The sequence below is a fragment of the Zootoca vivipara genome, chromosome 3 (assembly GCF_963506605.1).
Source record: "Zootoca vivipara chromosome 3, rZooViv1.1, whole genome shotgun sequence".
Taxonomy (NCBI): domain Eukaryota; kingdom Metazoa; phylum Chordata; class Lepidosauria; order Squamata; family Lacertidae; genus Zootoca; species Zootoca vivipara.
The window spans coordinates 105407708-105434165 of record NC_083278.1 but is presented as its reverse complement, the minus strand read 5'-3'; the positions used below and the strand labels follow the sequence as shown (position 1 = coordinate 105434165).

General features: G+C 43.0%; 2 protein-coding genes across 2 annotated transcripts in view; both read right to left on the bottom strand.

The window, feature by feature from the left end:
* MSH2 (mutS homolog 2) overlaps nt 1-7740 on the bottom strand; it is a 54831-nt gene extending 47091 nt beyond the window's left edge. Inside the window, exons 1-2 of the mRNA XM_035111064.2 lie at nt 4902-7740; nt 54-208 (exon numbers count right to left, since the gene is read on the bottom strand). Of these exons, the coding sequence (XP_034966955.1) occupies nt 54-208; nt 4902-5172 (426 nt within the window). The 5' untranslated portion in view covers nt 5173-7740. The remainder of the gene's footprint in view (nt 1-53; nt 209-4901) is intronic.
* A 139-nt stretch (nt 7741-7879) lies between these two features.
* Nucleotides 7880-19386, bottom strand: EPCAM (epithelial cell adhesion molecule). The gene is made up of 9 exons (XM_035111065.2): nt 19003-19386; nt 13655-13759; nt 13275-13518; nt 12568-12633; nt 12074-12134; nt 11263-11364; nt 10744-10938; nt 9430-9471; nt 7880-8338 (listed from the first exon to the last, which is right to left on the bottom strand). The coding sequence occupies exons 1-9, from the start codon at nt 19070-19072 to the stop codon at nt 8297-8299; spliced, it is 927 nt and encodes a 308-aa protein (XP_034966956.1). The 5' UTR covers nt 19073-19386; the 3' UTR covers nt 7880-8296.
* Between the last annotated feature and the right edge of the window lie 7072 nt (nt 19387-26458).

Genomic DNA, 26458 nt, shown 5'->3' with positions numbered 1-26458 from the left:
AATCAGAGCAGTAAGTATTTTATTTACTGCAACTGTTTGTGATGAAGACTTACCTTATATGCCAAATACCACTCTCCCTCCTTGGTGGATTTATTTCCCGCCTTATTCTTATACACCTCAGCCCTGTAGCGACGAATCAAAAGCAGATTCCTCAAAAAGGATTCAAAGTTCATCTTGCTAAGCGCAACACTTTCAAGTTTCCGGTTTCCTAAGAGATGAGAAAGCAGCGTGAGAAAAGTGGCTGACATACTACTCACAGAAAATTTGATCCACTGAAGTGCAACACATTTGATTTTGCTGGGAAAGTTAATTTGCTCCTGTTGAAATCAAACATGCTCAAATTGGTGTAGATTACGTTCATGATAGCTCCCACACTTACTGTGAAAAATTGTTTTTAAAAAAAGATTAAACAGCTTAGAAGGTAAATGTGACAAAGCAAAAAGCAAACAAGAAATCACATGAAATATACCTTTCCTGTTGCATATAAACAAAGGGCTTACATACTGAAACAAGACAGTAAGATGAGAGCTCTAAAATACATTATTGCATCTCTAAACCATAGGTGAAAACTTGAAGGGGGGCTTGATTCCCCCAGGGGTCACCTCCCTAAGAACTTAATCCGTTCCTGACGTCCATTCTTAAACCAAAACCATTCTTAAACTGAGGCGCACTTTCCTAATGAGGCCTTCCGCCGCTGGTGACCTTCCACCATTTGGATTCCATTCTTAGATAGAGATAAAGTTCTCAAACTGGGACACTATTTCTGGATTTGCGGAGTTTGTAAACCGAATCGTTCTTAAACCTGACTGTTCCTAAACCGAGGTACCACTGTATACATTCAAGGCAACATAATTAACAGGAAACTAAAATATTATCTTAAAGATTTCAAAATAAAACATTGCAAAGGAGGCCAACTACAGAAAGCACATTTAACACAGCAAAGTTAACACAAAAAATCAAAAGAAAACATTATTAAAGGAAAAAATTCCTTCAGTAGCACCTTAAAGACCAACTAAGCTTCCACCACAGAATCCAAACGGATGTGACCAGAAAACACCATCGTTTACAACAAAATCTAAACCATGCTGAAAGGAGAGCCATAGAAAATCTCAGGAACAACCCAAACATTATAATTAAAGAGGCGGACAAGGGTGGAGCTGTCATCATCATGAACAAAACTGATTACATCCAGGAGGCCCACAGACAACTTTCCAATACTGCCTTTTACATGAAATTGGACTCAGACCCCACACAAGCATACAAAAAAGAACTGAACAAGATTGTTAAGGAGCTACCCCTAAACATCCAAGAACAGATCCTCACAAACACACCAGCGGAACCTCGGCCAGGAACTTTCTATCTTCTACCCAAAATACACAAACCAGGAAATCCAGGACGCCCCATCATCTCAGGTATTGGCACCATTACAGTGGGTGTTTCCGGCTATATGGACTCTGTTCTGAAACCATATGCTATCAGTGCTCCCAGCTACGTACGTGACACCACAGATTTTCTGAGGAAAATACAATCTTTGAACAATTTTCCTAACAATACTATACTAGCCACTATGGATGTGGAATCTCTATACACCAACATCCCACACAATGATGGTTTACAAGCGATAAGGAACACCATTTCAGATAAAACCACAGCGGACTTTGCTACCAAACTCTGCCACTTTGTCCTTACCCACAACCACTTCAAATTTGGTGATGACCTGTTCCTCCAGACCAGCGGCACAGCCATGGGCACCCGCATGGCCCCACAGTATGCCAACATCTTCATGGCAGATTTAGAACGTTTCCTAAACTCCTACCCACTCAAACCTCTCTTGTACCTGCGATACATTGACGATATTTTTATTATCTGGACACATGGACAACAGACCCTGGAAACCTTCCACCAGACATTCAATGACTTTCACCCCACCATCAACCTAACAATGAACCAATCTATGCAAGAAATACATTTTTTGGACACTACTATAAAAATACAGGATGGACGTATAGACACCACCTTATACAGAAAACCAACTGACCGACAAACATATCTACATGCCTCTAGCTACCATCCCAAACATACCAAACAATCCATCGTATACAGCCAGGCCCTACGTTACAACCGCATCTGTTCCAACTCTACAGACAGAGAATCTCACCTAAGAGATCTACAGCAAACCTTTTTAGAACTAAAATATCCACCTGATGAAGTTAAACAACAGATCAACAGAGCCAGACTGATACCTGGAGAGAACCTGCTGCAAGACAGACCCCAAAAAGAAAATAACAGAACACCACTAGTCATCACATACAGCTCCCAAGTTAAAACAGTACAACGCATCATCAGAGATCTACAGCCTCTCCTGGACAATGACAGCTCCCTTTCTCAAGCTCTGGGAGGAAGACCTTTCATTGCCTACAGACAGCCACCCAATCTTAAACTCCTCACCCACAATAATACAACCACCAGACTTAACATGGACACTGGTACCAGAGCCTGCAATAAACCCAGATGCCAACTTTGCTGCCACATACACCCAGACAACACCATTACTGGCCCCAACAACATCCAACATACCATCTCAGGACTATTTAATTGCTCATCTTCTAACATTGTGTATGCCATCAAATGCCAACAGTGCCCTTCAGCTCTCTATATTGGACAAACAGGCCAAACCCTCCTACACCAAAGGATAAATGGACATAAATCTGACATCAGGAACCAGAAGACAGAAAAACCAGTAGGAGAACACTTCAATCTCCCAGGACATTCTATACAAGATCTCAAAGTAGCTGTCTTACTACAAAAAAAATTCAGAAATAGACTGGAAAGAGAAGTTGCTGAATTACAACTTATCACCAAGCTCAAAACCATGGAGGGACCTGGTTTGAACAGAGACACTGGATTCTTATCTCATTATACATGATAAAGCGATCTTCAGCCATCTCATTGTCTCAACCCTTGCTTTTTCATGCAAAACCATTTGCAGTCGTTTTCGGTCATCAACAGCTATCAGTCAGTCAATCACCCACTTCCACCACCCTTCTGAGTGATACCCCCTCCCCTCCCCACCCCCTCCCCACCCCTTCTCTACATAAGCGCCTGGGGACTCCTATTTCAGCGTATCTGAAGAAGTGTGCATGCACATGAAAGCTTATACCAAAATAAAAACTTAGTTGGTCTTTAAGGTGCTACTGAAGGAATTTTTTTATTTTACTTCGACCCAGACCAACACGGCTACCTACCTCTAACCATTATTAAAGGAAGTAAAGTATAAAATGCACATTTAGAACAGCATAGTTAGAAAGATAATTAAATATTAACATAAACATAGAACATATCTACTGGGTAGTGGCTCAAGCTCAGTGACCTGGATCTGCACTCAAGAGACAGCCAAGATACCATCAAAATCACTGCAAGTACCGGTAATGCTCTGTCTCGCATATTGACAGTTTCACATGACAGACTCATTTACAACAGCAGCTACACCACAGATAGATAGACAGACGGTGCTAACCAACTTATACACATGGTGAAATAGTACTGTACACACATTTTCCACCTGGAGTATGTTAGCATCAATGGTGGCCGTGTCCTAATCCACCTGCAAAATTACTGAAACCATACAGTTGGGATTAAACCTTGCTCAGTTCAGTGGGACTAACCCAGCACTAGATGCCCAAGGGTTGAACCTGAGACCTTCTACAGGCAAGGCATTTGCTCAACCACTGAACTTACAGCTCTCCCCAAATCTAAAAGAGAAAACTAAGGTGCTGCATGGGACACCACACAAGCACAGGAAGCTGCCTTATACCAAGTCAGGCCACTTGGTCCATCCAGGCAGCTCAGTACCTTTTACACTAACTGTCAGCAAGCTCTCCAGGATTTTTGACTGAGCTCTCACCCAGCCTTACTTGGAGATCCCAGGGTTTGGAAACTGACTTTTTTGTATGCAAAGCAGAGTGCTCTAGCATTGAACTACGGCCCTTTCCCAGGTTCTCAGGCACTGGAGAGCCATTGGTGATCAAGACTTTTGAAGCAAAAGTCCATTTTAATGGAACTGGTTTTTTGTTTTTTGCTCTTGTGTATATATTTACTGCAATGTGATGCTTAGTGTCGGACTAGGACACTGGAGAACAGGGTTCAAATCCCAACTTTGGCACAAAACTCGGATATAACCTACTTCACAGGGTTGTTGTGAGGATTAAATAAGGGAGAGGGAGGACCATACATGCCACCGTGAGCTCCTTGGAGAAAAAGCTGAAATAAATGATACACATATAATATTTTTTTAATGCTTTAAGTTCAGAAGTTAACATAATTTCCTGCCTTTACTTCTGTGTTCTAATTACAGGCTCCGCTTGCATTATAACTTCATTAGCTGTTGATCTGGCAGAACTGTTTGAATAGCATTAATTGTATAGGTGAGTGTTATTTTTAGGAATCTCAACTAAAGCAAACCCTGACTCTTGCCGATTCTGAAAACCACGAGTGCACAATCAAAACTTGATACGGTACTGTAGTTAACTTGACCACATGCAGACTCCCCTCCACCCTACCTCGGCTGCAGGCGGCTGACTCCCACTTCTTCCCCGCCCCCCAATTCATTTCAGTTCCTGTTGTTCAAGACTTGCTGCAACTTTTGTGTTAGAAAAAGAATTATTTTCCAGCTTCCAAACGAAAAGAACAAAATGCGCGTGTTGGAGAAGGGGTTGCTGTTTGTTCCCATTTTATACTGTAGCTTCCTACGGTCCTCCGCTGAAGGGCGGCACAGAAACCAAGAAAGCAAGCTTCCTAGAGGAGCTGTTATTATGAAAGCATGTTATGAACCGGGGTGGGCGGGACCCGACCCCCTGTCCCTTCCGAGAGCCGGCAGCCACCGGACCCAACCGAGCCCTTACCTTGCGCCAGCACTCGAATGACCGACCGCGTCTTGAAAACGTCGGCCGCGGCCAGCAGCGCGTCCCTTCCATGCACCGTGTAGTAGTCGCCGCGCTCGAAGAAGCGCACCGTGGTGTCCGGCTTCTCGGGGAGCGCCAGGATGGCGCGCACGAAGCTGCTCTCGTTGTTCGGCCCGTCCGGCCAGCACGCTTCGCGCGCCGAAGTCGAGGGGGAGCCGCCGACGGCGATGTCCACAGAGACCGCCAAGGCCGCGTTGAAGTCGGACGCCATGCTGCAGGAATCTCCCGCCAACCCAAACAACCGCCCAGCTTACTGGTCCCGCCGATGCCGACTGCCACGCCGCCCTCTCGGCCTCCGTAGCGAGTCACGTGCACCTCGGCGCCCGCCCTTGCCGCATGCCATGGCAACGGATGCGCGCGCCCGCGGCAGCTGGTGAGATTTTCAGGGCCCGTTCTGCGCATGCTCTGGAAATGGTGGGCGGGCTTTTGAGCTCGCCTGTCTGTCTCTCTCTATTGAATGAATGAGGGTCTTAGCTATGCTCCGCCCCCACCTGCCGTGTTTACTCGGAAGTCCCGCCCTGCTGAGCTCTGCGGGGGTCACTGCTTAGTGGTCCTTGTGTATCCTACCTCCAGCAATCCTCGCTGAACTTCGAATCGTGGGACTGGCTTCTGAGCAGACAGGCGTAGGACTGCGCTGCTAAAATGTGCTTATTAAAAATATAAAAAGAAGTGCCCTGCTGGATCAGAACTATGACCCAGGTAGTCTAGCATCCTGCTCTGAAAGAGGGCACAGCCAGAAAACCAGGGAGCAGAGCATGAGCCTAAGAGCACCCTCCCCCCCCTGCAGCATTTGGCAACTGGTGTTTAGAAGAGTTGCTGCCTGTGGAGGCAGAGCATACAGTATATGCATTATGGCTAGTAGCCCTCGGTAGCCCTCTCCTCCGTGAACTTGGCCATCCTTGTGGGAGGGAGTTCCATAGTCTTGACTTTCTTGACTTTGCAGGCTGCATTTTCAGGGGGGGAAATGCATTGAAAAACAACTGGGATTGTCCTCAGTATCACCTGGTGATATTCTTCTCATTTTGAAAAGATACTCACCTGTATTTTCCCACCACTGCCATCCTCTCCTCCAACACTAGTGTGACACACCACACCATTTGAGAACGAACGATTTATACATTTCTATCATGTCACTTCTTACTTGCCTATTCTCTAAACTAAAAAGCCACAAATGGTGCAACCTTTCATTAGGGGAGTCACTCCATAACCTTGATAATTTTGGTGCCCCTTTTCTGTTGTTTTTAATAATATAATATTTATTAAGTTTTCCAATTTAATAATCCAATGAAGCACATTAAAACATTCCAAATTGCAATACAATAAAAAGCCAAATATAAATGCCAAATTTTATATCTTTGGGTGACTTCCCATGCTCTGAATTTCGCAAAATGTTGATCATCTAATATTGCATTTCTTAATCAATAAGCCATTCCAATGTTATTCCTTCACATAATTTTCATTTACTTTCACAACCACTGGTCTGTTCAACTTTTGCCTTAGTTCTGTATGAAATATTTTTCCCTGATGTTTTCCACAGTCCAGCAATTTCATTTTCAGTTTCTGCCTCTTTTTCAACTCTACAATATTTTTGAGACGAGGTCACCAGAACCATGCACAGTTCTCCAAATGTGATCACACCATAGATTTATATAACAGCATTGTGATTCTGGCAGTTTTATTTTCAGCTCCTTTCCCAATGATCCCTAGCATGGAATTTATTTTTCACGGCCTCTGTACACAAGTACCTTCATCGAGCTAGTATAGCAGGCCCCATAATACACTGATTTTCAACTGGTGCTCATGGCCTGATCCAAACTGGGTCACAACAGCAGCAGTACCACCATGCAGATATATGATAAGTGGTTAAAAAAATGAGTCCTCTCCTCAGGTTTGTTTGGATGAAAAGTGAGTCCAGAGTCAGAAAAGGTTGGAGATAACTTGCCATAACACACTTCAGATGGAGGGAGACATATTTCTTCCCCCAGATATTGCTCAACTATGACTCCCATCAGCTACAGCAAGAATTGCCAATGGCAAGGGAGAATGGCGAGCTGCAGTTCAGCAACATCTGGAGGGCCAAATGTTGCCTTTTAGACAGGTACAGCAAAAGGTGGGAACATAACTAAAATTAAGAAAACCTAGGCATGCAGTCTTCAGTGGAATTTATTCCTAAGGAAATGTGCAACAAATGATAGCTCTGCTGTCCTCCAGCCAAGTACAGTGGTACCTCAAGTTAAGAACTTAATTCGTTCTGGAGGTCCATTCTTAACCTGAAACTGTTCTTCACCTGAGGTACCACTTTAGCTAATGGGGCCTCCCGCCGCCACCACACGATTTCTGTTCTCATCCTGAAGCAAAGCTCTTAACCCAAGGTACTATTTCTGGGTTAACAGAGTTTGTAACCTGAAGCGTCTGTAACCTGAGGTTCCACTGTACTACTTCTTTGCACTTCTGTTACTCTTCAGGTTTTCCTCCCTACAGCCCAGTCCTATACCTGTTTACTCAAACGTTCTCTGTTCAATGGAACTTACTGCCAAATAAGTAGCATGACACCCGAACCAATGGATTCAAGTTACAAAAAAAAGGAGATTCCGATCAATATCAGAAATAACTTTTTGACACTAAGTGCTGTTCAACAGTGGAATAGACTCCCTCGGGAGATGGTGGTCTCCTTCATTGGAGGTTTTAAAGTAGAGGTTGTTGGTCATCTGTCATGGATGACCTAGTTGAGATTCCTGTATTGCAGGGGGTTGGACTAGATGACCCTTGGGCTCTCTTCCAATTCTACAATTCTATGATATCAAAATACCTTTTTCCTAAATGCTAATATAATTAGAGTTATCCATCTATGAAACTAGAATGAAGATATCGGGAAGTGTCCCATTAAGTCATTATTAGAAATACCACAAAAGAGCCGAAAAGATTCAGAATTTATTAAAATTATTACATGTAAAAAAAGAGCAAATTTGAAGGAAAATATTTACAAGCATTTTAAAAAAAACCACACACACTATATTCCATGATCTGCAAGAGATGCAAGGTGGCCAAATTCATTTAGTAACTTATTAGACACCTCAAAAAAGTTTATACAAAACAGTTATTTAACATACATTCAACAAAAAGGCATCAGTAATTTTACACAAAGTACATTCATCTTGCCCAACTAGTAAAAATGTTTTAAAAATGGATTACAGCGCAGCAAAATGCATAGTGTCAAAATTTGAAGTAATCCTCCTATTAAACTATAAGGAAATATTTAAACAAAAAAAGTCTCTACAGGAAATCTTCAGTTTACATGCTTTTGCCATGCTTATCCTTATTTCATGTTACACCAGTTACGAGTTTAGTTCTCTGTGCATTTCGTTCATTTCCTTTACCTGAAGACAAAAAAAAAAGTTTTATTCCTTTTCAGTTCTGATGCCTTTAGAACATGTTCATCTATTAATATTACCAATAGAATGGACACCAATCACCAGCCTAGAAATTAATTTTTGCTATAATGTAACTCCCCCTGTCCCCAATAATGTTGTATGTTCAGCTTTTTGGCTGAATTAGTCTACAGAAGAATCTACAAAGCTGTAATTTGCAGTTTTGTTTTACTACATAAAAAACCTCTTCCCTGGGCCAATGTATGTATCAGATCCTAAGCTCTATAGAAAATATTTTCTGTGTGCAGCATTTAAGTCAGGCATCGGCAACCTCCAGCCCATGGAGGCCGTTTATCCGGCCCACGGGCCACCCGTGAACCGAGCCACCTGCTTGGCAAGTCCCCTGTGCGCTGCGGTAAACCGGCACAATGCAGCACCGGGACTCGCCAAGCGGTGCTGGAAATCGCGCCTACAATTTTGGAAATGGGCAGCCAGCACCGGAAATCGCTTCCGCGCAGCCACAGACATGCGCAGAAGCCATGTCCGGTGTTCCGGACACGGGCAGCGCAGCACCGGAAATCGCTTTTGCGCCTGCGCAGCCCATGTTCAGCCCATGGACAATAGTCCATGGGAATCTTCCGGCCCATAGGCCGAAAACATTGCCGACGCCTGATTTAAGTGAATACCCAAACTGTTAGATGTCAAAACACATCCCCTCTCTCACACACAAAATGTTGGCCATACTTGTTATAAACATGGCATATGAACCTTTCAGCAGCTTATTGCATGGCAGTTAAGTAAATAGATACTGTAAGAATCTGAGAATTCTTCCTGTTCACTTTCTTACTAGAATATAGTTTTCATTATTATTTTGATTCATTAACTCTTCACACTAAGGTCACAGGGCAGGTCAAAACAATTTTACATACATTAAAAACAATTTTAAAAATTAACAACAAAAACCATGAGAAACTAGAGTAAGTCATAAAATATGCACCTCAGATGTTACAAGGTCAAAGGAATTTTTATAGTACAGTACTGTTTTATGCTATTGTTTAAATTCTTAACAGTTCCTTTGATTTTGATTTTTTAAAACTCACCTCAGCTTTTTCATATTTCCCCGTCTTTCTTCTAGTAAAGACCTGCAGGGAGAGCAACAGGTTATACCAAGTTTTTGCAAAGCTTAGCAGTTCAAGGATCCACAGAACACTCATGCAACATCGACGACTTCCCAGGTCCCATTCACTGAGGTCCCCCCTAAACAATAAAACCTTCTGGCCAGTCATGTCCATGTTGCCTATGAGACCTGCAAGAAGGGGGCGCCCCAGCCTGTTTCACCACCTAAGACAAAACAGGAATTGCCACCTCCTGCCCCCACACCCTGCCAGTGTCCCACCAGATTGCTCCAGCTTCCCATCAAACTCAGGTGTTTCACAAGTGGGGCAAGAAAGATGACTGGCAACGCCGCACACTGGAAGCAGTGTTGTGAGGTGGGTGCTGCACCGTCTCATGGGTGGGCTTGGTTCTGCCTTCATGTGCACACAGGACCAAGTCTTATCTACTATAAGTTACAGGTAGGTAGACGTGTTGGTCTGACGTAGTCGAAACAAAATAAAAAAATTCCTTCCAGCAGCACCTTAGAGACCAACTAAGTTTGTCATTATCTACCATAATAATTTTTTGTTAATCACTGCAATGCAGGTCACTGTGGGAAGCACAGTAGCTCAGTGGTAGAGCACATGCTCTGCATACAGAAGGTTGAAGATTTAGTCTCTGGCATAACCAGGTAGGACAGGGAAAGACCCCCCTGGAATGAAAGCCCGGAAAGCCACTGTCAATCAATATAGTCAATTGTGAGAATAATGATCCAGTGATCCAACTCTGTTAAGCACCTTTTACCATTTGTGTAATCTGGACCAAGGTATGAAAACTGGACTGGAATGAGCATATTTCACAGCAGCAGCCACCCACACCAGTGTCTGCCTATTACAGAGACTTACAATATGGTCTCCAAAAAGGTTTGCATGCCACTTCTTTAACAAACTGTGCATTTGTTCTCACTATGATAGCTTCCTATTACCTAAATTCAGCCTATAGCATGTATGACGGTCAAGTATTTACCTCGCTTATTCTTATCCTATTTCCACATAAAATATTACTACCTTGGACACAATACATGAAGCTATTCAACCTTAAAGATCAGGTCCCCCAACCTTCAGAATACTCGCCCAAGGAGGTTCATCTAGTACAAAAGTCTCTGCTGAAATAGAGACTTCAGATACCAAGTTCCATTATATTATAACTGGCTATTTTATTTCTGCTGCTACTGTGGCTGTTGCCTTATTACATAACCCTGAAACATTTTTAACCTGAAGAATGGGGTTAAAATGTTTTATAAAGTTAGAAAAACATACCAGTACAAGAATACCAGCAACTATTGCCAGTATTATAATCACAATCACAGCGATAATACCAGGCGTCAAACGTTGCATTGTGAACTCTGGTGCCTTGTCGTCAATATAGTAGATTATAACATCATTAGATCGAAGAGATCCTGTTGAACTGTCAAGGGTAAGACTTGGTCCTAAAATCAGAGAGTCTCCTTTGATCTGAAAGAGTAGAAGCACTAGTTACTCATTTCCTCTTTCGGAATAAGCAGTCCAAGCAATATCCAGTCATTGAAATACAGGCAACTACTGATTTGTGTGGGGTTACGTTTCTGACCCCCGTGCACATTGGTGGCGTGCACACAAGCCTATTATGTCCCCACCCTGTTCCACCCCCTTTTCTGGCCACTTCCGGGTCACCAACTGCACATGTGCTCAATTGCATATAAATTGGACATGCATAAATCAGCTGTTGCCTGTAAAGCACTGAGTTTACATGAACCATTCTACGTATTCTACCTTGCACAAGGGGATTGGTATACTTACATCTTTTTCAAAATAGTACGCCACATCAACTATATCTACATCTGTGGCAGATTTCTCTGTGGCATTTTGTTTCAGTTCGATAAAAACGAAAGGCTTTTCATACTGGATGAAGTAAAACACAGCAGTTAGATCCACATAACCAATAAATAAATAAATAAATATATGAACAGAATATGACTTGTTAGGTTTTTAGAAGTCTCTTGAGAGTTTAAAAATCATGTTCCTTTTGAATAGCAGTATAACAATAAAATGGTATTAATAATTTTATTATTTATACCCTGCCCAATTGGCTGGGTTTCCTCAGCCACTCTGGGCAGCTTACAGAATATATGAAACATACGCTTTGATACAAGTGATTTGTTTCAAGAACTTGTATTAAAAGAGGTTAATATAGCAGTTCAAATATCACAGCTGTATGATACACTGACAAAACATCTTGAATTAGCAGGCTATAGAATTACATGTGGAAACTACCAAGAGGCACATTTTTTGGGAAGCCCTAATACGTTCCATTCCTAAAACTTGTTCTTGGGAATTCTGTGTGACTCCATCTTGAACCTTCTCAATTCTTTTTTGTTTTCCCTTCAGTAGCCGATTATATATTTTTGCTTTTAGCTTGGCTTTTTAGATTAATACAAAACACTTGCAGCAAAGTGCTTTATATAGTAAAATTTAATATTTAACGTTGGGGTTCAAGTATATCTCCTGTATCTTGAAAGTTTAAAAGCCATTTTCAGAAATATGTGAATACTAGCACAAAATTGTAGGAATCCAAATATGACAGAAAAACTGCAAAAATTGCTATTCATACCGTAGCAGTTATGTGATTTTTATTCAATTTGTAACGCTGAGAAAGTTCATCTCTGATTTCACTACAAAGACAAGAATTAGAAACTGTTAGTACTTGAACATGTGATTTAGAACTGAATCTTGTGTCATCCTCTAACAACAATCTAACATCTTTGCATTCACCCCTAAGGGACATATCAGCAACTTCTATTGGTTCCTTCCTGTCAACTGCAACTTCTGCAACTGTATTTACACCTTTCCCAATACTTGGCACTAGCAGAAACAGAGGCAAAGCTGGCTTAAACCAGCCCTCCTGTCCAGTTATATTTTGCTACCAACATCAGTTAAACAAGCAAAGTGTAGATCCAGTATAGCAAGAACAATGGCTTTGGAGGAAGTTAACACTGCATTAGTATACAAATCACTTCCTTTTGAACTATATTCTGAAGAACACCCCCATCTCTAGAAATTGTATGTTTTGCAGTCCTAATTACTTCAAACAGAGTGAAGACGTACCTCTCAAGGCTATGTTTGTCCAAATCAGTTTCTGTCTCAGAGTGTTTCATTTCCATCGAAATCCAGCTGAAAAATAAAGTATTGCCCTCAGGAATTTAGCTGGCCAATTCCACACATTAAATACAAGCTTAAGAAATAGGATTTCAAATAATCTTTTATTTGTAAAATTACAATGGGAACAAACTTGACAATATAAGGAGTGGGCAACCTCAAACACCACCACTCCTAGAGCTACATCTGCAGTTGCTAGACATTTGGAGACACATACCACTGGGTGTAGTCAGCAAATTGTGTGGCAGGCAGTGCACAGGGCTGTATATACACATATTCACTATTTAATTCCCATGCTCTGAAGTAGACAAAGTGCCTTAGGTTACTATTAGCAGTGTGGGGACAGTGATATTGGCTGCATTAGGAGTGCCTTGTAGTGTGGGGAGGAAATTAAACCACACTCCCACCCAGCCTATTATGCAGGAGAAATCTATTTCTGCACTGATGGCTGATCAGCCGGGCAACAAGGGAAGTGAGTGAGTGGGTCATGGCAAGCTGCAGAGAGCACTACTGAGGGTCATATGTTGCCTGCTGGTTGCCCACCTGTGATGTAAAACATTAATGTTTTATACCTGCATGTTTATATATTTGCCTTAAGATAGTATGGCACCAAATCTATATATTTCAAGGTACATGCAGTTTCACTGGAGGCTTACCTTGTCCTTACTACTTCATTGCATTTAATGTCTTTATCCCCCTTGTCAGTTCTTCGTATTCCAGCTGAGTTCACACACCAGCAAGTGCTTGTACCATTGCACTGCTTAGCTTTGAAGTTACCATTGTCATCACATTCTGGATCATATATGCCATCATTGTCTCTAATAGCATGTTGTGGTCTGTTACTTTTGCCAGTCTTTGTAGAGAATATTTCTGCTTTCATCAGCAGGCATTTTGACGACACTGAAAATAAGATCATAAAGAACCACATTTAAAGTTACCATTTCAGTTTCAAATGTCTGATTGTGTTGGAATGCACGGCCTTCCCAGCTCATATTTGAAACTGTGAAGCAAGTTATCAAGGAGTTGTTGTACTCACGTGTTCCACAGTCCACTGTGACATTGGACCCAAAACTTGTGCATCTGCATGTATTGCCCATTGAAGTACAGTTTACTGTGCGCTTGTTGTTCAGGCATAAGCAACCTGTAATAATTAAATGTATCAGTTAGAAAGGAAATCAGTCAGGTACCATGCACCAAATAGGCAAGTAAATGATCAGAAGGTCGGCGGTTCGAATCCCTGCAACGGGGTGAGCTCCCGTTGCTCGGTCCCAGCTCCTGCCCACTTAGCAGTTCGAAAGCACATCAAAGTGCAAGTAGATAAATAGGGACCGCTCCGGCGGGAAGGTAAACGGCATTTCCGTGCGCTGCTCTGGTTCGCCAGAAGCAGCTTTGTCATGCTGGCCACATGACCCGGAAGCTGTCTGCGGACAAACGCCGGCTCCCTCGGCCTATAAAGCGAGATGAGCGCCGCAACCCCAGAATCGGACACAACTGGACCTGATGGTCAGGGGCCCCTTTACCTTTACCATCAGCACACAGGAGACTCCTGCTTTACTATTCCCTTCTAGCAAGCAGGAACAACAATGCTACATCCAAGCCAGAGAGGAGTTTTGTTTAGCTCAAACAACATCACGGACGAACCACAATCTCTAGTTTGGATCAGGGTGGATAAAAAAAAAAATCAATGTTTTTTTAATGGATTTTTAAAAAATTTAAATTGGATTTTCTAAAATAAAATGCTTTTGGAGGAAAAATCTTTCTAAAGATAGTTTTCTATTTAACTTAAGGAAAAAACCTTAATCCCATTGTTCCTTTGCAAATTTATATACATAGAATCAACCCCATACCTCTAAAATGCTAAGTTCAAAGAGATTCAATGAACAGATTGTTTGGAGTGGAATAGATCTGCACAAGTAGCTAAGTGTGAAGCAGTAAAAATGAAAGTGCAACCTTGTGAGCAGAATACTCCACAAGTCTTGGGATCTTTGTGTAATAATTGTGCAAGTCAGTTACATGCCTGTGCAGCTCAGACTTGAGGCAAGTGCTGAAGGCACTTCAGGGCTGGCAACCTCTTCCCAATCCCACTGGGTTCCAACAACTGCACTAACTCTTAACTGTACAGAATAGGCACCTGAATGTAGAAGCAAATCCAAAAGGGTAGTGGTGGTGGTGGAAATAGAAACTGGGATCTGTAAGTCCTTGGCGAGACCTTGAAGTGCTTGCCAGTCAACTAAAAAAGAGTTCACTGGTTCCAGGCCCTTTTCCCCAGGGCTCACCTGACATTGTCCAAACAATAAAGTCTCTAATCACATCAGTATACAAACATGGATACATATGCTATGTTATTGTTTTAGTTAAATAAATTGTTTAAATTGTCATTAAGGAAATGATTATTTTTCTCCTTCCAATAAAGTACAGCAGAAAAGTTGTGCAAATATAAACAGTTAACTTATTAAACCTCACAATAATTTCATATTTCATAAAATCAGTAATTTTTGATATACCTGTAAAAACTAACATTTCAAAAATGAAGCCTTCATCTGATTTTAAATATTAAGATTATACCAGCAAGATTGAGTCTTTCTGTAAAAAAAGGGATTTAAATCAAGTCTTACCGACTAGTGATTTAAATTGTGATTTAAATCAATTTGATTTAAATCAAATCCACCCTGGTTTGGAAATAACTAAGAAATTACAGTGTGTTGCTCCCACTGGCTAGATAGGAGTAGCAAAGTGGGAGCCTTCTGCTTTTGAAGATGTCATCCCCATCCTCAAAAAGGGGGGGGGGAGGAAGACCCAGGTAACTACTGATCAGTGAGCTTGACATAGATACTAGGGAAGATCCTAGAACAGAAAATTCAACAGTTGGTCTGTGAGCATTCAGAAAAGGATGCTGTGATTACCAAGACCCAGCATGGGCTTCTCAAAATAAGTCATGCCAGACCAATCTGATTTCTTTTTTTGATGGAATTACAAACTTGGTGGATCAGGGAAATGCTGTGGACATAGTGTATCTTGATTTCAGGAAGGTTTTTGACAAAGACCCCCATGATATTCTCATGAAGCTGGTAAAATGTGGAATGAACGAGATAATCATTAGGTGGATTTGTAGCTGGTTGACTGACCAAACCCCAAAAGTACTCATTAATGGCTCCTTGTCATCCTGGAAAGGAGAGAGAAGTGGGGTACCACAGGGTTCTGTCCTGGCCCCACTGTTGTTCAACGTCTTTGTAAATGATTTGGATGAAGGAATTGAGGGGATGCTCATAAAAATTTGCGGATGACACCAAACAGGAAGGGTTACCTAATGCTGCAGAAGACAGAATTGGAATTCAAAATGACCTTAACAGATTGGAGAACTGGGCGCACGCTAACAAAATGAATTCCAATAGGGATAAATGTAAGGTTTTGCACCTAGGCAGGAAGAACCAGATGCAAAAATATAGGATGGGGCACCTGGCTTACTAGCAGTACATGTGAAAATGATCTAGAAGTCTTGGTGGACCATAAGCTTAACCTGACTCAACAGTGTGATGCAGGAACAAAAACAGCTCATGCTATTCTAGGCTGCATCAACAGAAGTATAGTGTCTATTCCGGAGGCCCGTTCACAACGTGAAAAGCGAAGTGCCGTATCTGTGCAGGTGCACGGCGTGATTTGGCACTTGTGCACATGCACAAAGCACAATTTAGTGCTACTGCGCATGCGCAAGCAGCAAAACCTGGAAGTAACCCTTTGATACTTCCGGGTCACTGCGGGACGCAACCTGAAAAAACGTAACATGAAGCAAACGTAACATGAGGTATGACTGTACACAGCTTAATGCTTCAATGGCTTGGTTTTGTGTAAGGCAGCTTCCTCGCAAAGTCTAAAGAAAAAAGATTCTCAAGAACTCAGTGGAGGAAGTTACTAATCTAAAAGTAAAACAAGAAATTTAAGACTTGCATGTTGAATAATTTGAATACACACATTTAAAGGATTTGGTTCTCTCTCCAGGAAGGAAATATCCACTGACTATTTAAAAAAATATAAATAAAGTGTGAGATGCTGTACTAGCTGCAGATGAGATGCTAGATTTTTAATAATTTATGCTACCAATTTTCAAATTTTAAGCGAGGGTTTGAAAATTTGTGACAGATGCTTATATAAAAGAAACCTACTTGGGACATACTAAGAAGCACTCCTTCCGCAAGAGTCACAACACATGGGCATTTTCAAGATAAATTTTACAAATATTATCGCTCCTCTAGTAGAAGCCCAGATTTCCTCTAAGGCACCTCCCCTAACCCTGGGTGTAGTCTCAATTGCAGAAAGGAGCCAGTCACATCTCATCTCTGCTCTATTTCTCCTACCAGGAAACGCGAAATCTGAAAACAGCTCAAGGCCTCTGGGGTGGGCTTCCATTTACCAACAGGAGTCACATAGGAGCTGACACAGATTAAAAAGGAAAGAAAAGGTTACTAGCCTGTTCTTTCCAGGGCTCTTAGAACTACAGTCATACCTCGGTTTAAGTACGCTTCGGTTTGAGTACTTTCAGTTTAAGTACTCTGCGGAACTGTCTGGAACAGATTAATCCACTTTCCATTACTTTCAATGGGAAAGTTCGCTTCAGGTTAAGTACGCTTCAGGATAAGTACGGACCTCCAGAACCAATTACACTCATACTTCGGGTTAAGTACGCTTCAGGTAGAGTATTCCGCGGACCGTCTGGAACGGATTAATCTACTTTCCATTACTTTCAATGTGAAAGTTCGCTTCAGGTTAAGTACGCTTCAGGTTAAGTACAGACTTCCAGAATCAATTGTGTACTTAAACCGAGGTACCACTCTATAACAATGAAGCCTCTTCTCTTCCTGATGGGAGGGGTGCCCAGCAACAGCTGCAACAGCTCTTGTGCTCCTTGCAGCCCATTTAACCCCATGGGTTTGTAAACTGTACAAAATAATCATATTCCTGTCCTTCCAGGCACTCCCATCAGACAGCAGATATAACCAACACTGATGAGCTCTATTCACAGGTCAGCTCAGTCACCCATAGAAGACACAGCAGCAGGAGAGGAAAAAGGCTGGTTTGGTTAATCAGGTGATTGATCCGTTAATATCACAATCCTAGAAGGTTCCGACACCAGGGCTGCCCCAGGAAATTGTACTGCCCGAAGCGAAGGATAAGATGACATCATCATTCTACATAGTGACCAACTGGACCTAGCATTGGTAATGGGTCAGTGTCCTCCAACACACCCATGAGCCACAACCGTAGGGAGTTGCAGGACAGGTTGTATAGTAAACACAGTTCTACCCTCAAACATCTCACCTGCCCTATAGCACCTGCTGCCCGAGGCAGCCGCCTCACTCCGCCTAGTGGTGAGGCCAGCTCTGCACAACACCAGCAGTTCAACGGCTATACTGTATTTTAAAACTACTTCCTCTTTGTGATGTCACAGACTGAGCCTCATTCCAGTTCTTTTGAGGGGGGGGGGAGTCAACGTTTGAAAAGCAACGATCCCAGGAAAGAAAAGTACCTCTGGCGATGCTTAGATGTAGGGGGGGGATTCTTCTGCACAGGGAATTCCTTAACTTGAGAGACAACATTCAAGAAAGGAACCCTGTAGCTGCTGAGTCCAAGTTGGCCTTGCCTCCCATTTCTTCAGACAAGTGAGAAATGGTGAATTTCGCCATACCATATTGAAGCGCTGCTTCACCCGGGACACACAAATACTATATACTAGAAGGCAAACAAGTGTGCTTAGCTGTCCACATCTCAGCACACCTTTTTAAAAATAATAACCTCAATCTAAGTTCTGAATATGCAAGCATATTTTTTTTAAAGTTAGTTTCCAGGACGGGAAGTCTTCGAGGCGCGGGGTTGTAGCCAAGTTAGATTTTAAGAGGATCCAAATCCGTCCATTGACTTCGACGGATCTACTCTCGGTGAGTAGTCATAACACTTCAGTAGGGTCAAAATCTGAAGAAAAACTCCAAGGACCGCGCTTGGGTCGGGCCGCCACCCGCAACTTTCCTCGGAGGCCCTCACCCTATCTCCAGGGAGCTCTTTCCCAAGCAGCAGGATCCTCGATGGGGGGGCACCCCCAGCCCCCGTCCCCTAACCCCCACCCACCTCGCCACCCACTGAAGGCCAGCCTAAGCTCTTTCTGCCCCGGTGAGAAGAAGCGCCTCGCCCCTTCCCTCCCCGCCCCGACGGGGCGCCATTTTGTGGCGAGCGGGCGCAGCTCGCCTCGCTCCTGAAGGGGCTCTCTCCAGGCAAGGCGCCATTAAACCCCCTCACAGGAGAGGATAAGTCGGAGGAGGAGGAAGAAGAAAGGAAGAAGCAGCATCGGAGAAGGAAAGGGGAAAAGAGAAGGAGCCTTCCTCGACGGATACGTACTGCCGTTTACGGTGGCGGCGAGCGCCAGCATCGCCAGCGCCAGGTAGACGGTCCCGCGGGGCAGCTCCATCGCCGGACAAGTCGAAGGAACAGGTAGGCAAAGGAGGCAAAAGAGTAATAAAGAGGAGCGCTGCTTCGACGCGCCTTCTCCTCGAGGCTCCGCGGCGCCCTTTCTCCCCTCGCGAAGACTCTCAAGCTGATCAGCAGGTTCCGCAGGTAGACCAAGCCCCCTCTCGCCCGGCCGCGCCCGACGTCTCAGGTTGCACCTGGGGCCTCCTCTCAAACGCCGCCTCTCCTGGCACCTGGGTCGCTCGCTTTCTCGCGCCCGCCTCCACCTCCTGCTGCAGCTGCTTCCTCCTTCTCCTCCCGCGAAGGACAAATGAGTCTCTCGGGGCTCCCGCGAGCGCTTATAGCCCGCAGCGCCACCTGAGCGAAACTGGGAGCGGCCGGCGGGGCGGGGCGAGTCCGGCGGCCAAGGCGAGAGAGGCTCACCTGCCCGCCCGGTGGGCCATATATGGACTTCTCCGGCGCGAGACACCTTTGAGGGGCGGGGCGGGATGGGTGCTGAGGTAAGAGTCGCTTGGCACCTGCTGTCTGAGGGAATGCAGGTGGATCCTCCTGGAGCACCGTCTGAATGTACCTTTGAAAATGGGTGTCGGTGGTGTTTACACAATTTACCTGTGTGCTGGTCCGACTGGGGAAGGCTGGGGCTCGCCAGGTGGATGGCAGCGCAGTGCGCAAACTGAAAACTCTTGCTCTCTTTTCTCCCCACACCCCAACAAGAAACCAAGAAGTTAGCCGGCAAGAATTTAAAGTTCAACAAATAAGTTTTGACAGCCTTCCTGCCTTCTGGTAACTGTCACAATTGCATAGCTGCCAAGTTATCCCTTTTTTACAGGGATTTTCCCTTATGCTGAATAGGCTTCCTCGAGAGAAAAGCGAAAACTTGGCAGCTATGCAATTGTGCCCAAAATAATTGGTGGCACTGGTGAAATCTGTGGCAAACACAGGGACAAGAGGGGGAATTCAGGGCACCTGTAGGGAAAGTCAGAAAGGATACGGGATGCCCTCAGAGTTTATAAAGTTAATGGATCGTGAGCTGCATATATCAAAAGCTTCTTCCTTGTGCTGTAATAAATGTATCTTCAAGGACCTCTAATGGAACTGGGGTTTCTAATGTCCACTAATAAAACTACATAACTGATCCTCGTGGTACCTTCCAACTCTAACATTCTATTCTTCTGTTATTATTTATTAAATTTGTATACCACCCTTCATCTGAAGGGTAGTTCCCAACCTAAAAATACAAAATGAGAACACAGAATACAGAATAGAACAAAAACCAATAACCCCACGCCCATGAAAACACTTGAAGGCTATGGAATATTAATCAGCCAAAGGCCTGGTTAAAGAGAACCATTGTCGCCTGGCGCCTAAAGATAGGTACTGAAGGTGCCAGATGAGCTTCCCTGGAGAGAGCATTGCACAAATGGGGAACCACAACAGAAAAGGCTCATTTTGGTGTTTCCATGACATCTTGTGAAGGGGGGACACGAAGAAGGGCCTTGGATGATGATTACAGGGTCCAGGTAGGTTCATAAGGGGGTCACAAGGTCTGAGTTGGTTCCTATGGGAGAGATGGACCTTTGGGGCATGGGAGAGGTGGTCTTTGAGGGATTGCTGTTTAAGCAATACCTGACTGTTTAAGGCTTTACAGGTCAAAACCAGCAGTTTGAATTGGGCCCAGAGCTTCCCTTTTATAGTTTAGTCTCACTAGGTATGGCTCTTGTTCTGTCTCTCTGCATACTGTATATGTTTATTTTTTAAAAGCATAAATCCCACTCTTTAGCCAAAAATGGCCCAGATCGACTTACAAAGGTCTGTCATAAGACAGTCCTTGCCATCAAGCATACAGTACAATCTAAAAGAGCACAACACAAAAAGAAAAATGAATTGGGAGGGAGGAGAAAAAAGCAAACAGGCATTTTTTTCTTAGTTATAGCATTCTGTATTGAGTAGCAGGAATAGAAAGGTTTTAAGGAGAGAAGGAAAATAAAGTTGCTGGTCTTTCAACCTTGTAGTCCCATCTCTCTCCCTTCTATAATGTTGGAGTTAGTAAAAAGCTGCATTAGCTGTTCAGCTTAGCTGCAATAAATTTATGTTGTCATATATTGTCCCTATTAAAAAGGAAGCTGCTTATATGTCGACCTGTCTCTACTGAGTGCTGACCTGACAACAGAACCTACTGAAGCATAGAAAGCTGACTAAGTACTCCACCCCTGGTTCACAGATAAAGAGATAATATTATACTTACGGTATTAATACCAAGCTATTCCTGTTGTATGCCCACCCTGTTGATGGATCAGCCTGCAAGAAGCTGCTTTACATTGGTATGTTCATGCTTTTCTTAATAACCTTACTTTATGGAGGAAACTTGAGATTCGCTCACACATCCATAATCTGCTTTGAGAGCCGCAGAAAATGATTCTGCACCCCTTAATCGCTCTTTTGTATTCAGAGTTGGGCATAGTCAAGATCTGCTCCTAACGCTCTTTAACTATCCTGTTTTACAGGAGAGTGAAGTTGGTTCCCAGTTCCTTATTTGCATTTTCCTTGGGTTTTTTTATTCACAGTCAGAGGAACTGGGGAAAAGCAGATATTCAAGAAATATTAAGTTCTAACTCGACAGTTCTGTGAGTCTATGAATGTCCAGCAAACTGGAAAAGGAAAAGGAACAAACACCAAAAGAGCTTTGTGTCATTTTTAAGACAAACAGAATTATTGTGGGAGGAGCTTTGGCAACAATAAAAGTTGTGCTACAATCAAATTGTCGGTCTTTCAGGTACCATAAAACATGGAGCAGGGCCATAGTTCAGTGAAAGAGATGTGCTCTTTATGCCTCTCCCAGGTCTAATCTCTGGCCTCTCCCAGCACAAGAAATGACTTCTGCCTGTTCTTAGTACACAGAACATACCCTTGTTGCCAAGTTTCAACCACAAAGACCATGTGGATTTTTAAAAGGGACAGAGCTGTCCTTCAAGAAACAGGGGTGAATACCTTGTGGTCTTCCACATGTTGCTGTTCTGCAGTGCCCACCATACCTGACCACTGGCCATGTTGGCTGGGCCTGGTGGGAGTTGGAGTCCAACAACTCCCAGAGGACTACAGGTTTCCCTCCACTACCATAAACGTGTAGTACAAGCACTACAGATGAATCAGGGCTCTCTGACACATGACCATCAATGTTTAGCTTGAGGTACTGTCTTTCCTTTTTATTGAGCAGATCCGAAAGCCTTTTTGGCTGAAGGAACAGCGTAAAAATACTTTAAATAAGTACATTTTGTGACATGGGATTGCCCTTCACACAAACATACTACTGGCAATACTGCCGTAACAATAATACGGAGCAGTGAGCATATACCAGACCCAGAGAACTGCAAGGAATATGCCTGAAATCATTGGTATTTGAATACATGAATCCTCTCCCCCAATTTTTTTAATTGATTTTTATTCATTTTCAGATAAACAACAGTCCAGCAAAAATACACAATACACACATAATAAAAACCAAAAATTAAAACATAAAAATATTATTTCTCTTCTAACTTTCTTTAACAATATTAAATGACTTCCCTCAATCTCTTCCTTCTGAGTTTCACTTTATATCATCTTTAGCAGTTTCATTTCTCATCTTCCACCTTACAATATTTACCATTAAACTAATACCTCCCTTTAATAATCAAAAATATCCATTCTAAACTTTAAATTAAATACTGATAGCCTATAACTCCCCCTCTAGGAATTCCTTATTTGTTTTTGGTTTGTTTGCTTGCTTGCTTTTCAGACAAAAATTGTCTTCCAGGGTGGCTCACACCAGTCAAAAATAAAATAAGATACTTGTGGCAGATACTGTCTATAAAAAAGGGGGCACAGGATCTCGGGCATACGAACAAAAAAGACAAGATGCACAAAGTAAGGTGGAGTAGATGGGAAAAGTTAGAGGAGGAAGATTGATTTGGTAATGATTGATTTGGTAATGCTGAGTTGTAAGCAGGCATTTATTGCTAAGTTGAGCTAGGCTGATCTGCCTCACAAGTGTGTTTTCTTTGACAGAAGTACAAAAGCAAGTGGTCCTTGTTCCTCCGGCCACTGTGTCCTTGCTTTTACAGTCCTAGGGTAACTGGGAGTTAGAACAGTAATTTTTCTGGTGGGGTAAGGCAAGCTCCCCACTGCTGCTTGTTCTCTGGTTGGTGCCTGGGGCCAGGTTGGTGTTTCACTTAGCATGTGTTCTTCCTAGATGGAAGGGAAGGGATTCAACCTCCCAGGGTCCCTTGTTCCTCTGGGCAGTGACAAAAGCCATAAAGTTATTCCCCTCATTTCTGCAATCCCTGGGAGACAAGCATTCCTTCCTTTCCTTCTTGCTTCAAATTCTACAGAGACCCAATAAGTATAAATACTCCAGGAACAAACAAATTTGTGATACACAAATGAGCCAAGAATTATAAAACATATTCTACACCAAAGCATTACAGAAATGGCAACCGGTTATACTAAATACTGATAATAGCATTCCATGGCTACTTCCCATGGATTCAGCCCTCAGGAAAACAAAAACATAAAAATCCCCGTTCCGCCCACAAGTATTCAATGAAAGAGTCACGGAAAACTTCCATACTGTTGCCACCCATGCTATCTGGTGACAAGTACCTTACAAATGAATCGGAACAAGAAACAGCAGGCGCTTTCTGCCTTTTCTCGCTCCCCCCTTTTACCTGTTTTATTTGATTTATTGATTTGTTGATTTATTCTCCTTTTATTGTTTCTTGTGTGTACATGTGTGTGAGAATAGAAAGAGAGCACACGGAGTTGTGTGTGTATCAGAAAGTATAATTGCTGTTAACAGAAGCCTTGGAAAACCAATACACTTTTAAAATTAATTGACAGCTCCCTAAAGCCCCAATCACATTTTTTTTACCACTCTTTAAGTCACGGTGATGGGGAACACAAGAGTATGTTTGTTAAGCAATCTTTATGAAGTGAGTTTCTCTATCTGCTCCATATGTAAACGGATTATTTGTACAAGTGTACGATCTGCCCCCTTCAAAAGGTAAGGTACTGCTTATATACTTGTGCATAGAACCCAAGAAGAACAGGCAGAGGCACCCAAGTGCTGAGAACCAGGTACAACTTTCCATGAGCTCAGCAAGCTATTTTTATACAATGCCCGAGGGCAATCTGAACAGGGGGGAGAGAGAGAGAGAGAGAGAGAGAGCACTAGGCGAGGAGGAGTAACAGGCAAATGGAAACCATCAGGAATATAAGAGAGAAATTAAAAGGAGAAGCAAAGGGCAAGGGGTGGATTCTTGAGTTCGTCATCAGTGTAAGCAAAGCACGATCATTGTCTGCTAGACAAGAAACCATTACTCACTCGTATTCTATTTGGTCACACAGAAACAACACTCACTTTTTCATGACACATTTTCTCGTAAAAACTGAACAAGAGCCTGCTGGATCAGGTCAATGGCCCAATCGAGTCCAGCATCCTGTTCTCACAGTGGTCAGCTAAATGCCTGTGGGAAACTGCCAGTCAGCCCCATGCAGGAGAGAACTCCAGTGGTTTCCGATAACCAGTCTTCCTAAGTATACTGGATGTAAAAGAAATATACTGGATGTAAAATATCCCAGGGTCAATTCATACTGGAGCTGCATCTCCTCACTGACATGTGGCTGTGACCATCACAGCAACTGGGGAGAAAGGGTTGTGAGCAGACAGACAGACATCACCTGTGTGATGTAGATCTCTCTGCCTGCTTCCAGACCAAGAGCATGGAGTGCACATAGGTCATGGCTAGGCAGCCCATGGTGCTCCTAATACCCATTGCTTCTTTTTTTCTAGAACAGGGGTCTGCAACCTTTAAGACAAAAAGAGCCACTTGGACCCGTTTCCGAAGAAAAAAAATAAACTGGGAGCCGCAAAACAGGGACGTAATTAGAAATCAGAGGGCCCCATAGCAAAATTTGCTATGCCCAATAATCAATGCCCCAAAATGCCATAGAAAATTAATCAGGGCCCCAGTATACCATAAATCATAATCAGTGCCTGATGTAAATAATAATTAATAATGAGGGCCCAATGTCATCCTCGTCATTATAAAAATGAGTTTGGGCTGCCTTGATTACTGGGAATGGGCAAAACTCTGACTCCCTTATTAGGACACCTGTATGGTTTCATGTGTGTTGCTCCCATCAAGTGAACTTATAAAATTTCCTCATATTGAATCAACCCAGTTAGCATGTGGTCTGTTCTGCTTCTTGATCTGATCCTCCAGCCTGGCCTTGAGGCTACACTTCCCAAATTCAAACCTCTGAGCTAGCTAATGCTTTACTTTTTTGCTTGTCACTTGCTTCCATCCAGTTTTATGGGCTTCTTAATTTCTAGTCTGGAATTTATCCATTCCTTCTGTATTCCAGCTGACCTGCTCTTGCCTCATGGCACCATTAAGTGGGACGTTCTCCTTCACAACTCCTTTGGAACTGAGTGGGGGCAAGTGCAAGAGCACAGTTGCACTCCTATTAATTCCAATGGAGTTCGCAAAGGACTTTTCAGTGGATTGGGCCCTGAATGCACAACTTGGGTCTTGATCTAAAACATGGGTAGGCAAACTAAGGCCCGGGGGCCAGATCTGGCCAATCGCCTTCTCAATCCGGCCTGCGGACGGTCCGGGAATCAGCATGTTTTTACATGAGTAGAATGTGTCCTTTTGTTAAAAATGCATCTCTTGGTTATTTGTGGGGCCTGCCTGGTGTTTTTACATGAGTAGAATGTGTGCTTTTATTTAAAATGCATCTCTGGGTTATTTGTGGGGCTTGGGAATTTGTTCATTCCCCCCCCCAAAAAAAGATAGTCCAGCCCCCCACAAAGTCTGAGGGACAATGGACTGGCCCCCTGCTGAAAAAGTTTGCTGACTCCTGATATAAAAGGAACTGCACATATATTCTCATGGCAACGTCTTACTCATGCTTTGGCAATTTAGCACTAAAACAAGCAGCAGAACTCATTGCTTGCATGTTATTATCAACAAGACGTATATACAGAACATGTTGCATTTCAACATGGTAGCTTAACAAGTTGAAACACAGCCACCAGCTCTATTCATGCTCCTGAGTGTACAGAACTTTTGTGATAGCAATCTTTTCTGTTTCCTCTCGTGATACGGTATGAGTCATTAAAATCACTTTGTGACCTGTTAAGAAGTGCAAACCTACCGCTTCCTAAAATGTCCAGTATGAAAGTTCACATTGACTTACTTAAGCATTGTCTTCTCAAAAGCAGACAAGGAACATTTTTCATAAGAGTAAACATTCCACATAGGCATAACCAAATGTGCTGCAAAATGACATACTTAGAAGAAGAACTACCTTCAAAGTTGCATCTTGTTGTTGTTGTTTAGTCGTT